Raw genomic sequence first — 14,904 nt, 5'->3', positions numbered from 1 at the left:
TCTTGAGTTTAGCTCCACTAAGCTAAGCAGCCAGGAAGTAACAGGAGCAGTTGTCTGATTGACATCCAGGAAGGTGTAACGAGTTTAATTTATAAAAGTGCAAATTTCTAATTAAATCTGCACTTTTTGTAAAATGAAAAAGGAGGACCCACTCTTCACAAAAAAAGCAGCTTAGGGGTCTGGAGTGTCCCTTTAATTGCCCTTTGAGTAGAAGTACTACTTACCTGACCAAAAACCTACAGGGTTACACCCTAAAGTGATAATTCAAAGTGAATATATGTAAAAATAGCTGAACCAGAACACATTGTCTAAGTCAGCTGTGCTTCCAGTTCCCTACTTTGGAGTTACATTTGAAATGCACTATCAATGCACATTGAAAGCTTGCATGAATTTAATGATGCATTAGAAATAGCTTGCAAATGCAAGCGGGCCCCCTCCCCTTCTAACCCAGCACAGCCAATGCAGCACAGTGAGAAGTATTTGCATTGCAGGTGCTCTCAGCAATTGCTGTCTCTTTAGTTTAGCTCCACTGAACCAAGCAACCAGGAAGTAACAGGACTGAATGTCTGGTTGACAGCCAGATGGGGTGTAACCAGGTTAATTTATAAAAGTGGCAATTTCTAATTAAATTTGCACTTTTTTAAAAATGAAAAAAAAGAGGACACATTTATTACAGATAAAATCACTTTAGCAAGCTAAAGTGCTTTATGGGCCGGTAGTGTCCCTTTAAGACTTGTAACCACATAAACCTCTGAGCTCGGTCACTCAGCATTAAAATGCATACTGGTAGCAGTAAAAGTCTTGAGGTCAAAAACTGTCAATGGCACATGCAGATCAGCACTACATCAATAGTAGAGAGCTATTTTATTAGTTGCACATACGCTACATCTCAATTTTATAACAATTACAAAAAAACATATCAAAGTCACCCCAACATTAATTGCAAACACATATAAATTGCATACTCACTAGAGATTTTAATTAAAGCAACTGCACCATCTCCTCCATCACTGCTTGCTCGAACCTCAAAAATATATTCTCCCTCCTTTGGGGCAGGCACTTCAAAATAATGTTTTCCGGTTGAATATAACTTGCCTTCTTTCTGTCCGTCTGGCCTGTAAAGGATCTGAGAGACAGCAGAAACGTTGACTGTGAAATCTACATATATAATACTCTGCTGGTTTTAGATACCATACATGCATTATATCATTGCAAAGTTTGAACATCTCTATGCTGAGGATTCCGTATGGACATGCTATCTGTTCATTGTAGCTGCCGATTTCTGACACCGTTTTGACAGTACAATATCACAATTCCCAATGTACATTTTTTTTGTTCCAAAATGTATTTACTGCCTCTGTCATTTTTAAATTGCTACTGGCTAGTAAGTATGCCGAATGCCACTCAAAAGCTGAGGTCTTTTGTGTATGAAGGCACTTGTGTGAATATATGTGCACGTCATATATACCCTATCTTCCTTTAAAGATTTTAGAGATATCCAATAGAGTTTATTTTCTTTGAATACTTATATATTAAAATTCACATTAGATCCAGATGGATTCTGTTAAAATAACAACATTTCAACCGGATTTGTAATTTTCATATTTACTAAAAGGTAAATCCGACTGAATTTCAGTTATTTTAATTAAATGAGCACCAATTGGCACCATCCAGTGTTTGCTTTAAAATCAGTAATTCTCACATGCAAGTTCTATATAATATATAGGATCTGCATACTTCAAACATCTCATTTCAACCATATCACTCTAAGCAAAACTGGCAGAATGCAAATTTGCTAATTAAATTCACCTGCCCAAGATAAAAGCTCTGCTTAAACACCTGCTGAATGCTGCAAATACTATGATCCCGAACCTCTGTAGGAAAACACCCTCTGATGTTCCAAAAATGGGTTGCTAAGGTTGAGGAAATTAACCTCTTAAGGACACATGACGGTAATATTCCGTCATGATTCCCTTTTAGTTCTGAAACTGTGTCCTTAAGGGGTTGAAACAATGGAGGAGATGATTGCTTTCCTATACAAGTGGTTGCTCCACTTGGACCCTGTGGCTGAATTTCTGAGTTTCTGGAGCTGCAGAATGGATGTCTCTTGATCCCTCTTATTTTGTGCTAGTTGCCATTCCTGGCTTTTTCTTTTTCCCCACTCTCCTTTGCATTAAGTCTACTTAACTTTGCTCTCTTTTATACGTTATGCATAGTTCCCTACTGAAATACTTCAGCCTCTGGATTAAGTCCAAGCCTTCTTCTGCTCAATCAAGACACATTAGCTTAACATTTGATACTACAGAACGATTCGCAACACTAGTTTGTAATTTCATGAGCTCTTTTTGGAAAGTCTCTAATACATTTCTGGGATTTCTGACTCGTTACCATATTTCTGTTTTCTTTGCTACCATTGAGTGGAATATTTTCCGGGACGAATTTTGCCTTTGTTTGTGATTGACCAAAAAAAAATAATAATAAAAAGGATTTTGCCAGGTAATAGCAGCCAGTTCTATTTAATCTAAATATTTGGTTACAAATTCCCATAGTTCAATTATGGATTTTACTTTTCGGGTGCATCTGGGCAGGCTGCAATAAGGAATATATTCAAGGTAATTCACAGGCTGCATTTTAAACTCTGGACATTGATAAATTTCCAACAATGTCCAAATATTGCAGTGGACAGGCATACCTGTTTGCTAGATGCATAATCCCTCTGGCCCTGGAGTAAATCAAAGAGAGCTAGGCCTGAAAGCTGCAAATGTCTTTATGAAGACAGAAGCTATCACATTGCAGGCAGAGGTGCATAGCTGCCTGGAAGAAGTACTGCAGTGGAATAGGCAGAGGGGACGACACCTGCCTGGAAGAAAGGCTGCAGAGGAATAGGCAGAGGCAGAGGAAACGACACCTGCCTAGAAGGAAAGCTGCAGCCTGGTTGGGTGGAAAAACTCTAGAGAGACCCCAGTCAAGCCTCGGGGACTGGAGTTGAAGTGCTCCATGGTCCCGGCAAGCAATTAGGAAGTGAACTGCTCAGAGGTAATCGGTCAGAGTACAGGAGCTCTGCTACACTGCTCAATAATGTCTACGGGAATGAATATAGTTAAAGTGAAGTTAGTTGGGAAGTTTGTTTAAGATGTTTGAGATAAGAGGGGGTAAAAACTACAGTTTTTATTCACTTAAACCTGAATTTCTAGTGAATTCAAAACTGATCTGCAACATTTAGACAAAAATAGCAGATATAATAATATATTCTACATTTTCACACTTCTTTTAACTGAGCATTTTGACGCCAGTCACATAAAGAAATGGTACAACATCATATGACAAGCTACTAAGTTTCTCGCATCGATGCTCTTTAATATTCTGTTTTTATCGTACCTTGATAAATAACTTTGGATCTTCATAAGTCTAAAGGATAAGTCAAATGTGAACACACTGATAAGGTCTAAAGAAGGCTGAAAATAACATCTGAGGATGGTGTATCTCTTATGCAGAGAAGGACTGCCTAGTATTCTGTTTTTCGATTTAAATACAGATGGGGCCAGTCTGATATGCAAATGGTCTGCTTCTACATCAAAAAGCTAAAGCTCAAGGGACACTAAGTGCACGTAGCTACTGAACAAGGTGTAAAAAGGACACTTTTAGCAACATAATTACTACAGCTTGCTAGAGTGGTTATGATGCCTGCAGTGTTCTGGCATTGTCTCCTGGTTAAATGTCAAATCATTTAGTACAGATTGACATAAATAGGGACATTTCTGGCTTCTGGAGATGGTCTCCTCCTCACCCATATTGATGATTATTGATACTTCTGCATTATCAATGTAAATTGTATCTAACTTATATAGCATTGATTGGCTGAGAGTTCTAGGCCAATTGGATAATGTGGACAATTGGATAATGTGGATCTGTTAATTCTGCATTTTCAATATGTTTTGAGTGGGTATGGTCATAAGGTGTTAGGAAGAGTCTCAGTTTATACAAAAATAATAATAATTATTATAATAAAATAATATAATTTATATGAAACTGGGGCACAATACCACAGGTAGTAGATATGTTGCTTAGAACTATTTGTCCTCTCTCATAATATTTCACTTATTTTGAGGCATACAGCCACACTTTAGAAGACATTTTTTAAGTTGCAGCCTTTGTAAATAAATACATTAGAAAAAAATGATCAATACTTACTTTGTAGCCCGTCACATCTGATTCGTTGTGTAACGCACTCACATGACCCCAGGAAATAATGTACTGAGAGCCGGATCTAACTACACTTTTTATGGTTGGAACCTGACTTGGAGCTGGGTATAAACACAGACAAATAAATTAAACATATTATTATTATTATTATTATTATTATTATTATTATTATTATTATGAAAACAGAAAATTACAGTATATAGAGAGAATCATAACTCAGGAACAAATCAAGAACCACCCAAATGCTGTACTATATATATATGATACTTGATAAAAATCCACTCACGATGGATGAAGAAGAGCACGGTAAATTACCTTTTTGGTACATCCCATAGTCTTCTGCATAATGTTATTGATACATTTGGCAAACTTTAAACAACTTACACACAATTGAGAGGCTCCTAATTTTTGAGTGAAATAGTAGTTTAACCCCTTAAGGACACATGACGTGTGTGACATGTCATGATTCCCTTTTATTCCAGAAGTGTGGTCCTTAAGGGGTTAAAGGAGCACTATAGTGCCAGAAAAACAAACACATTTTCCTGGCACTATATGGTCATTAGGTGTCCTCCACCCTCAGGGCCCCCCTCCCACTGGGCTGAAGGGGTTAAAGCCCCTTCAGCCACTTACCTTTCTCCAGCACTAGGCTCCCTCGGTGCTGGGGAACTCTCCACCCCCTGCCGACATCAGATCCGAATGCGCATGCACGGCAAGAGCTACACGCCATTTAAACCACCCGTAGGAAAGCATTACACAATGCTTTCCTATGGACATCCAGCGTCTTCTCACTGTGATTTTCACAGTGAGAATCGCGGAAGCACATCTAGCGACTGTCAATGAGACAGCCAATAGAGGCTGGATTAACCCTAGTATAAACCTAGCAGTTTCTCTGAAACTTCTATGTTTTCAGCTGCAGGGTTAAAGCTAGAGGGACCTGGCACCCAGACCATTTCATTGAGTTGAAGTGGTCTGGGTGCCTATAGTGGTCCTTTAATGTATAAAACATACCAATTTGAATAATCTATAAAACAGAATATTAAATGTATGTTCTATGTACTATACTATGCACCTATTTATTTATGCACACAGCACAATGGGGATTATTTATAAAGATCAGTTCTACGGCCAATGGTCTAAAGTTGGACCACAAACCTGGATTATTACTTTAGTTTCCAATGTCCTTTTTCTACTTTGTAAAGCATTTACAAGTCCACAATAACCCTTATTTGTAGTAGGAGTGTCTTTAAACCTGTGAATGGACATAACGGAATACAACGCGATAACTCCACTTACGTGCTTTTCTTGTTATAAACCTATTTATTTGACTTGCAGGGCCATCTCCGGCACTATTGTACGCGTGCACTTTTAAGTTGTATTCAGTGTTTGGCATTAGGCCTTCCAGCCGCGCTGTATTGTCTGCAGCCTTCACTTGTAATTCATGTGCTGCTACTTCATTATCCTGGTTTCGCCAATAGCGAATCTGTAAAGAGAAAGCAATGTTGTATCAATGTTGTTTGCAATATACACTAGCGTGTGGTGTGGTGTGGTGTGGTGTACTCACAAGGTATAAATGGATAGGAGCACCAAATAACGATCTTCTAATTTTCCTCAATCAAGATAAAAAAAAACAAAAAAAACACATTGTGCAGATCTTTCAAATACTAATATTTAACGAAGAATTGCACTTACAAAATCTAAAAAACAAACAAACAGTGTGTATCACTACCAAATGAGTGGAACATTGAGATCCAGGCTCCTTCCATCTTCAGATGACCAGTAGGTGAAATAGCCAACAGAGTCACTCCAAGTTGTTATTTGGTGATACGTTTCCTACCCATTTATACCTTTTGAGTGCAATATACACAAACTTGTGGTGTGGTGTCAATACTGCTCTATGTATTCTTTGTGTTTTTTTTCTGTAGATGCTATATTTGTTTCTGCAGTCTTTTATTCTACAGAAATACTGTTTAAAGGGTAATTTTAAATCTTTTTTTCCTCTATATCTGTTTTCCATTGACCCATTAGTGTTAGAATTTTCATTTTGTGTTATACCAAGGTCGTATGATGCTTGTCCTATGAAATCAGGAATAGCTGCAGTGTAGCAAGAGAAGCGCCTAAAGGCTAGTTCAACACAAAGTAAAGCAATTTAAAAAAATGGATTCTTTCCTTTTTAATACATTATACAGATAATTATAACAAAATGAAAAAACAAATAATTTTTAAAGATCCTACTGCTCAAGTGTAAGTAATAGGGATACACCTGTCCCTCTAGAAAGAGGGCCCAACATTTAAAATGGACAAAGAGAGACAATTTCATTTTAAGGATGTGAGTGAGGGTGTGGCTAGGGGTGGGGTTATTCTGGGAAATTATAGGTAACATACTAATAACAATTTATGGAACTAAGATATCATTTAGAACAAAAACAATATATCTTATTTACACAGACTGATGTATACACATTTGTTGTAGTTTAGCAATGCAATGCTCTGTCATACACTCAGAAACACAGAGAAAACATACATAGTTATATAATTACATAGTTACATAGTTATATAATTACATAGTTACATAGTTACATAGCTGAAAAGAGACTTGCGTCCATCAAGTTCAGCCTTCCTCACATATGTTGTTGTTGTTGATCCAAAAGAAGGCAAAAAACCCAGTCTGAAGCGCTTCCAATTTTGCAACAAACTAGGAAAAAATTCCTTCTTGACCCCAGAATGGCAGTCAGATGTCTCCTTGGATCAAGCAGCTATTAGCCCACTAATTAGAAATTATATCCCTGTATGTTATGTTTTTGCAAGTATTTATCCAATTGTAGTTTAAACATCTGTAGTGACTCTGATAAAACCACCTCTTCAGGCAGATAATTCCATATGCTTCTTGCTCTTGCTGTAAAAAAAACTTTTCTTTGCCTAAGATGAAATCTCTTTTCTTCCAACCTAAATGTGTGACCTTGTGTCCTATGTATAGCCCTGTTTATGAATAGATTTCCAGATAATGGTTTGTACTGGCCCCGGATATATTTGTATAATGTTATCATATCCCCTCTGAGGCGCAGTTTTTCCAAACTAAAGAGATTAAAAAATGTTAACCTTTCTTTGTAACTAAAATCCTCCATTCCTTTTATCAATTTTGTAGCTCGTCTCTGCACTTTGACTAGTGCCATGATATCCTTATTTAAAACAGGTGCCCAAAATTACACAGCATATTACAGGTGTGGTCTTACCAGTGATTTATAAACAGGCAAAATGATCTTTTCATCCCGAGAATTCATGCCCCTATTTATACATGACAATACCTTACTGGCCTTAGCAACTGCAGATTGACATTGCATATTGGTGCCTAATTTGTTATCTATAACAATTCCTAAATCCTTCTTGCTTCTTGTTATCCCTAATTCACTACCATTTAGGGTGTAAGTTGCTTGTGCATTCTTGACCCCGAAGTGCATAACTTTGCATTTCCCAACATTACATTTAATTTGCCGTTATAGTGCCCAGTCCCCCAATCTATCTAAATCCATATGCAGCAAAGCAATATCCTGCTCACATTTTGTTACTTTACAAAGTTTTGTGTCATCTGCAAACACTAAAGTCTGTTTTAATATTTATTAACAATAAAGATGTATATCATTTTTACAATGATTGAATTTCTTATTAGTGTTTCCCCAGTATTGTATATTGGTAAAGTTACACTGGCCATATTGAGGGATCTGATTTATAGAAGGTGAACATTTTTTTTTTCAGCATTTTTGTCTTTATTATTTTATTTCCTGCTATTGTCTGTAGTGAGATAGCACCAATATCACATGATATACTGATCAACTAAGAAACTCTACAGAAAAAAAGATAACAAAATGGCTTTTTCATGTTGCTGTGTATTAAATTAATGGCCAATAGTTAATATTGGTATTTTCTGCCTGTATTGTCAAATGCAAACTTCAAGCCCCCATTAGTTCAAAATGCAGACATGAACTATGTATTTTTTAATTAAATTTTGTTAACAGCATTACATCCAAGTCACATGAGACAATCAATTTTTTTTTCATAGACTTACTCGGTAACCCTCTATAGACTGAACGTAGACCGGCTGCCAAGTAACAGAGATTTCGGTAGCTGATAGCATAGCGACTGAGACAGCAGTGGGGGCTTCTCTTGGCTCTGGGAAAATTTAGCAAAAACAGACAGATAAGTATGTAAAGCAACACAAACCATAACAATACAGCTACTAAGTTAGCACGAGGTGAAAATTGATAATGGCTATGTTTTTATTTCATGATTGTTAAGTGGTAATAATTACATTTTTGACATTTTCTGTTTTGAACATCTTTAAACTCCTTTTCTGATTTAGATACCCAGACATTTCATTTACAGATGACATATCTATATTGATTGCATGTGGGATCTGCTATGCTGATGTTTAAATACTAACATTTATAGTGACTATAACTTAATAAAGGAAGCATCACAGTAGACTATTCCTGGCTGAGGAATAATTTCAAGCTCACTATTAAAACAGAACACATATCTGAAGAACTGTGTAGTTTCTTTGCAGCAATATTTATTTTTGAATAATTGATTGTTTGCATTTGTTATACTTGACGTCTAGATCAGCGACTTGTCGGAACAGTAAAAGACGCTGGAAAAAAATAAAATACCCAGTACGTTCTCATCGCAAGAAGTGTTAAATAGTAAAGTCAGGTAAGGTATCTTTGTGGGTACCGTAATAAAGGAAAACTTCTTTTTTTTTTTTGAATTCTTTATTTTTGTTGTGCATTGTTTTAACAATCGGCTTGTTCAGCCACAATAGCTGTCTCAAGCCAGCGTAACATGCATGAGTACAGTACAGTTGTAGTTATGTAGTATAGAACAGGCACATTATTTGAACTACTATGGCATAAAGGTGCCGGCACATTTTTAAATATTGATTACTTGAATAACAGGTTAGTCCGAAATGTAAAGCATATTAGCAACAAATTAATAACAATATAAGGTCCATAGCCCTACGGATTATAAAGTGGTTACACTGGCCCAGTGCGCGGGCCATAATAAGGTTATTATTCTTTTCTCGCTAACCACCTCGTGAGTCAATTTTGTGTGTTTTTAACTAGGCTAAGCAGGCTAGGCCCATATAAGCAGGAAAACAAAAGCAAAACTAAAAAAAATGCGAGTCTGTAGCTACCGGTTCATATGAGGTATTTGGTTTACCGTGAGGGGTCTGTTGCGCTGTTGTTCTACTTTATTCTACGCTGAGGTGTAGTTGTGCAGTGGCTTATGGGCTCGGTTTATATGTGCTATGGAACCGCGCTTACAAAGTCGAAGGTATGGTTTATAGTGTATACTGGATCCTCTATGGCAGGTGTGTCTCTGGGACTCTTCCCCCTGACCATTCGCTTATATCTTAATATTTTACACTAAGTACATGTATGGAAATGCAAACTGGAAATATTAATGAATTAAAGCATTAAAGCATAAGAGACAGGTAAATGCAAACAGTAAGGCAGTTGTATCATGAGCAGCTTTAGTGGTTGGGCAGTTCTCTCCCAAAGGATTCAGGTGGTGGTGACAGTCTGCATAGTGCGGACGGGTCCGCCTGGAACGAAGGGTTCGGAGGTGGCAGGATTCCATCTGTGAGGCTTGTGGGTCGTGTGCTGTCGCCGCATGGCGTCCACAGGTAGGCCCAGAGTGGGTAGAAGGGCTTCAGCCTCCTGTAAGTCCGCTACTAGATGTGTGACCTCTCCATGCAGGACTTGGAGTTTGCAGGGTGAGCGCCATCTGTAGTGGATGTCGCTCTCACGGAGCAGAGTGGTGAAAGGCTTCAGGGTAGAGCGCCAGGCCATAGTTCCCCGGGATAGGTCAGAGTAAAATGATAAAGTCATGTCCTCAAAGGCGATCGGCGTGGTATTTCGGATGGCGGCCATTATGGATGCTTTGTCCTGACGCTTGTGGAATTTAATGATTAGGTCCCTGGTTGCTGTTGGTGGGGCCGTGGGTGGCTTAGGTATCCTAAATATGCCCTCAAAACCCACTCCTTTGGCCTGCTTTGGCGGTAATATTGTGCTCACCAGACGCCTCACTAGGTGGGGGAGTTCAGCCTCAGGGACAGATTCGGTTATGCCCCTTACCTTGAGGTTCTGGGCCCGTCTGGAGTCCTCCATTGCTGCCATGGCCTGCTCCACCTTTGCTTGCTGTTGTTGCAACAGTTTTGTCTCCTGCTGGAGTGAGGCTATCTGCTTAGTGTGCGTGTGGGAGTCGTGCTCCACAGTTGCCACGCGGTCGGTGAGGCCTTTCAAGTCCCTCCGCATGTCTGCGACGTCCTCCTGGAAGTTTCGTCGGAGCTCTGCCAGCAGCTCCTTCATTTCGGATTTCGTGACCGGAGCTGTGTCGGGCTGTGTAGCAGGTTTCACGGTAGGTTTCTCCGGTGCCCGCTTCGTGGGCAGGCAGATCTCGTCCGGTTCTGAGAGCAAGTCGTCTGAATCCTCAAAGCCGTCCATGTAAGCGGCCATGACAGGCTCTGGGGCGCCATGTGCTCGCCTCCACAGATCTCCTATGCTGGTGCCCTGTCGGGGCGGATCAGGTTTCGGTTTTTTGCTCTTTCTGCCCATGACCACTGCTTTCTCAGGTGGCTGGTCTGCTTTGCTTTGCTTTTGGGGGGTGAAATGTCGGATTTTGGGTTCTTTTAGTGCAATTTCGCCGGGAGCTCCTAAAGGAAAACTTCTTAATGATGAAGTGCTGAAATGTATTATTTATTCATGAGCTAAATTGCTCTTTATTTAGTGGAACCACCTACCATTTAAGCATTTAATGGCCGAATAATTATTTCATAACAAACCAGTATTTAAAGAACCTCTATCAACATGAAATGTCTCACTCATTTAATAATGAGTCTATTGATGGAAAAGCAAGACAGCATTCCATTCCATACTGGCATATGATCATTAAAGGTTTTTGAATGTGGTTTTAGCCACAGTTTTATCAAAACTGTGCTCTCTCACATTAACATAACTTGGCTAATTATGGTCAAGAAGAATTAAAATTCTGTAGGTAAAGAATAATTCTAAAACACCAAATTTGAAAAATGAATATCTGTGTTTGTAAATGATGCCCAATGTCCCACTAAAAAGTATTATGATATGTGTTTAGACCGTAGAACTCACCATCGTCTGCTGAAACTATAATGGCTGGGCTGCTAAAAGGTCCTTCTCCTTTGCTATTGACCGCTTTCATCTTTACTTGAAACTCTGTTGCAGGAGTAATTGCATCGTCCTTAAGCACATAACGACCAATTTCATTGTTTTCAACATAAACCTTTCTCCATCGTTGATCATTGAAAGGCTTAAAAGCAAGAATGTAGGCAAAGTTTTCACCATAATGATATTCCCGTGGCAGAGGCTGCAAATAAAACAGAATAAAATAAATAAAGTAACCAAAGAGGCTGTGACCTCTGCCACTTGGAGACGATACTACAAAACGAAATGGCAGACTACGCAAGCTAAACGGTGTCAGACAGTGTCTGCTTAGAAATCAGAGATTTCAGAATTAAAAATTGTGCATTTAGCAACGCGATTTAAAAAGATGCGTGGTCCACTATATTTACAATTTACAAAAATGTATCAATTTATGTATCCAATACTTGCAATGCACCACCTCCTCATTTGTCTGTCACTCTTTGCAAAGCCAATACTTTTAGTATTATCTTTTCTCTTGCATATAATATACTGTGTATTTATTTAATTTGATTAACTTTATGACCTTCCTTCTTCCTTAATAATAATGATATATATGTTAAGGCGGAGCCTGTGGTTGTGGGAGGGGAAATAGATATACAGGATGGCCCTTCCTCTGGGCTGAGACTGTATGGTTCAGCCCACCCTCACCACTCCCTTTACTGAGCCATTTAAATTGGTGGGCCCTCTCATTACAGGCCTACCCGAACGTCAGTTTTGGCACACCACAACCAACTTGTGCACTACTAAACAGGTGTGTGTGTGTGTATTTATTACTGATACCAAAAGCATACACACACCCAGAAAGATCCTGAAGAATGTACCATGGTACAATCTAAATAGCTACTAAACATATATTTCAGATTCAACATTTCTTTGAAGTAGCCATATCTACAATTGATCATGGAGATAGAAAAAAAAAACGAATTTAAAATCACATTATCTTAGCTTCTTAATTCAGATGGTGGAAAGTGCAATCTCAATCTGGTTCAATCTGCTAACATTTACACATTAGATCCCTATTCGCTCTCTTCAACAGGCTATATTTAATGAAATCATTGAAACTCACATAAAGACTGACAAACTTCACACATGGTGACAACATACAATGACCAATCCTGAGTCCTCTAACTGTCTCATACACCTCTGCTTTGCTCATTACAACTGAATTTCAACCAATTATTGTAATTTAAATATTTATTTTGGTTTGGTCGAGTTATATTTTTTACCTACCACCCATGTTACTGTTAACTCCCGATTGCTTCTACCACCTCCTCCAACATCAGACGGGGCAACTACAGGAACTGTAAAAAGATAGAAAGGGATTATTCCATGGTAACATTAAATTAGAACCTGGAATCTATGCATTTGAGAACATTATTGCACTTTGAAGTGTAAAATAGATAATATTTAACATTCAAAAATATTTTGTTGTTTAAACACCTTAATTGTTCATTCTTTTTCATCAATGAGTTAGGTAGTCAAACTGGACCATGCTTATTTTAACAACTATAATAAACATTACATTACCCACATAAAGAAACACTCCAAGCGCCACAACCACTACAACACATTGTAGTGGTTATGGTGTCAGGAATGCCACAACTCTCCCCATTGCAAGGAGTCAAACCGTTATAGAACAAGTTAGCTGGGATATGCCGGCTGCCGATCCTGCGTTCTCTATTGCTCAGGGACAGTCAAAGGCTCGCTTTACTGAGCTCAGACTGGCAGTGTAGGGCTTGGTACATTGCATGAGAGTGACTCTTAGCCAAGGCTCTAGCCCTAAAGGAAGCTTCTGGTTCTTCTTGAGCTGTAGTGGAGCAAGTGGCACACAACATATTCCAGGTAATAGATTAAACCGATTCTATGGTGGGTGGGGGGGAGGTGGGGGGGAGGGGTGTCAGGGCACTCTGGTAGACAAAACCATTAAAACACATTATAGTTATTTTATAGTGCTTTGAGTGTTCCTTTAATGGCCAATGACAGCCTATGCCATCATAACGATCTGTTCCCTAAAGACACACTAATTTAACAACAATCCCTAGTGGACTGATAATGCTAATACAGGGCATTCTCTCCAGACTATGGCCCTCTAAAAACCAGACTGTGATAACAGTATAAGGATTGCTCACAAAAGTGTGGATTGTCACCAATTCAGCCTGAATTCAAAGTGTATTTCATATTTTAGCTGAGTTGATACAAAGCTTGGTGTGATTACGTAAAGTACTAAGGTGTAAAAAAATTGTAGGATGCCCCCAAGACAGCTCCAAAGCCCACCTCGCCCTCCCCCCAAAAAAAATCCATTCCACTTACCTGCTCCCTGAGTCCTAATTTTTGGTGATGGTAAGCTTGGTTCTCCTACTCCTAATGTATTTGATGCGATTACTCGGAATTCATACTCCATCCAGGGAATCAAGTCTATTACTTTTGCCGACTCCATATTTCCTTCAATGGTTGGGATTTCTAAACATGACAAAATACAGACATTTAAAAGGGGTAACTAATTGTTTTTTACCTTGATATCAAGCTAGCTCAAATATGTCTGTAACATGTATCCTGATGTCAAACCACTCACCATGGTTTCAAATGAAAAGCACAGGGACCTCAAAGTTCTAAATGTGTAGCAGTCACCATGGATACTAACTGGAGGTTCTGTCTAATTAATGCATTTTAGGAACTGGCCTCATTATTTCAATTTATACATAACCCCTGCCCCCCACCAAAAAAAATGTATCTGCTCCACCAGGCTTATATAGACGGAGATGAAGGAGATACACAATGTTTGATTTTCTAATAGACTTTGCAGATTCTACTTTGAGGGACCAGGAAAGAAGAAAAACCTCCTTGCATCTCCTCTAAGCATAATCCTACATTAGTAATAAATATGTTTACTGTATTAATAATACATATATGACTTGATAACGACCCTGTAGGGTTGAAATGCTGATCACTGATGTGCGTCACATTTTTTTTTTACACATTCAAATTCACAGTTTGAAGGTCCTGTGAGTGCTACCATTCTATGTATATGTTTACACTAAGTGCAGGTAAGCACCGATGCATTTTTTTGATGTGTTATTATTCTTTTTTTTGGGGGTAGTGGTAGATTCTCTGTACCCACGAAATGAAGTGCCCTTGTAAAAATGTATCTGCATTGAGTTGCTTTTTTATTTTTTTCAACAATACAACATGTTCCTGGCTCTGTGTAGCTGCTTATACCCATTTCATTACTTCCCTCCATCAGATGGTATTTATGCCAACTGCTCCCAATGGGCTTTGCAGCAGTCCATCAATAGTTATCCCTCTATGGAGCTAAATATATAGGCAATAACTCTATTAACAAACCACTGGCGTCTTAAGGAGGCTGTCTAAGTACCACAACAAGTACAGTTCTTTGCAGTGGCTATGGTGCTATATGTATTTGGGACCATATACTTTCCAATTATAAATTGTGATTAATCCCAAACTAGAA

General features: G+C 38.6%; 1 protein-coding gene across 5 annotated transcripts in view; it reads right to left on the bottom strand.

Annotated features, from left to right (window-relative positions):
- CNTN1 (contactin 1) overlaps window positions 1–14,904 on the bottom strand; it is a 144,228-nt gene that overhangs the window by 3,616 nt on the left and 125,708 nt on the right. For all 5 annotated transcript variants that reach the window (XM_063446921.1, XM_063446924.1, XM_063446923.1 and 2 more), the window contains 7 exons: window positions 13,746–13,895; window positions 12,666–12,736; window positions 11,364–11,598; window positions 8,264–8,367; window positions 5,497–5,683; window positions 4,192–4,304; window positions 970–1,126 (listed from right to left, as the gene is read on the bottom strand). In XM_063446921.1, coding sequence (XP_063302991.1) covers window positions 970–1,126; window positions 4,192–4,304; window positions 5,497–5,683; window positions 8,264–8,367; window positions 11,364–11,598; window positions 12,666–12,736; window positions 13,746–13,895 — 1,017 coding nt within the window. The remainder of the gene's footprint in view (window positions 1–969; window positions 1,127–4,191; window positions 4,305–5,496; window positions 5,684–8,263; window positions 8,368–11,363; window positions 11,599–12,665; window positions 12,737–13,745; window positions 13,896–14,904) is intronic.

The sequence above is a fragment of the Pelobates fuscus genome, chromosome 3 (assembly GCF_036172605.1).
Source record: "Pelobates fuscus isolate aPelFus1 chromosome 3, aPelFus1.pri, whole genome shotgun sequence".
NCBI lineage: Eukaryota > Metazoa > Chordata > Amphibia > Anura > Pelobatidae > Pelobates > Pelobates fuscus.
The sequence above is the reverse complement of the archived record's forward strand: the minus strand, read 5'-3'. Positions and strand labels throughout refer to the sequence as shown.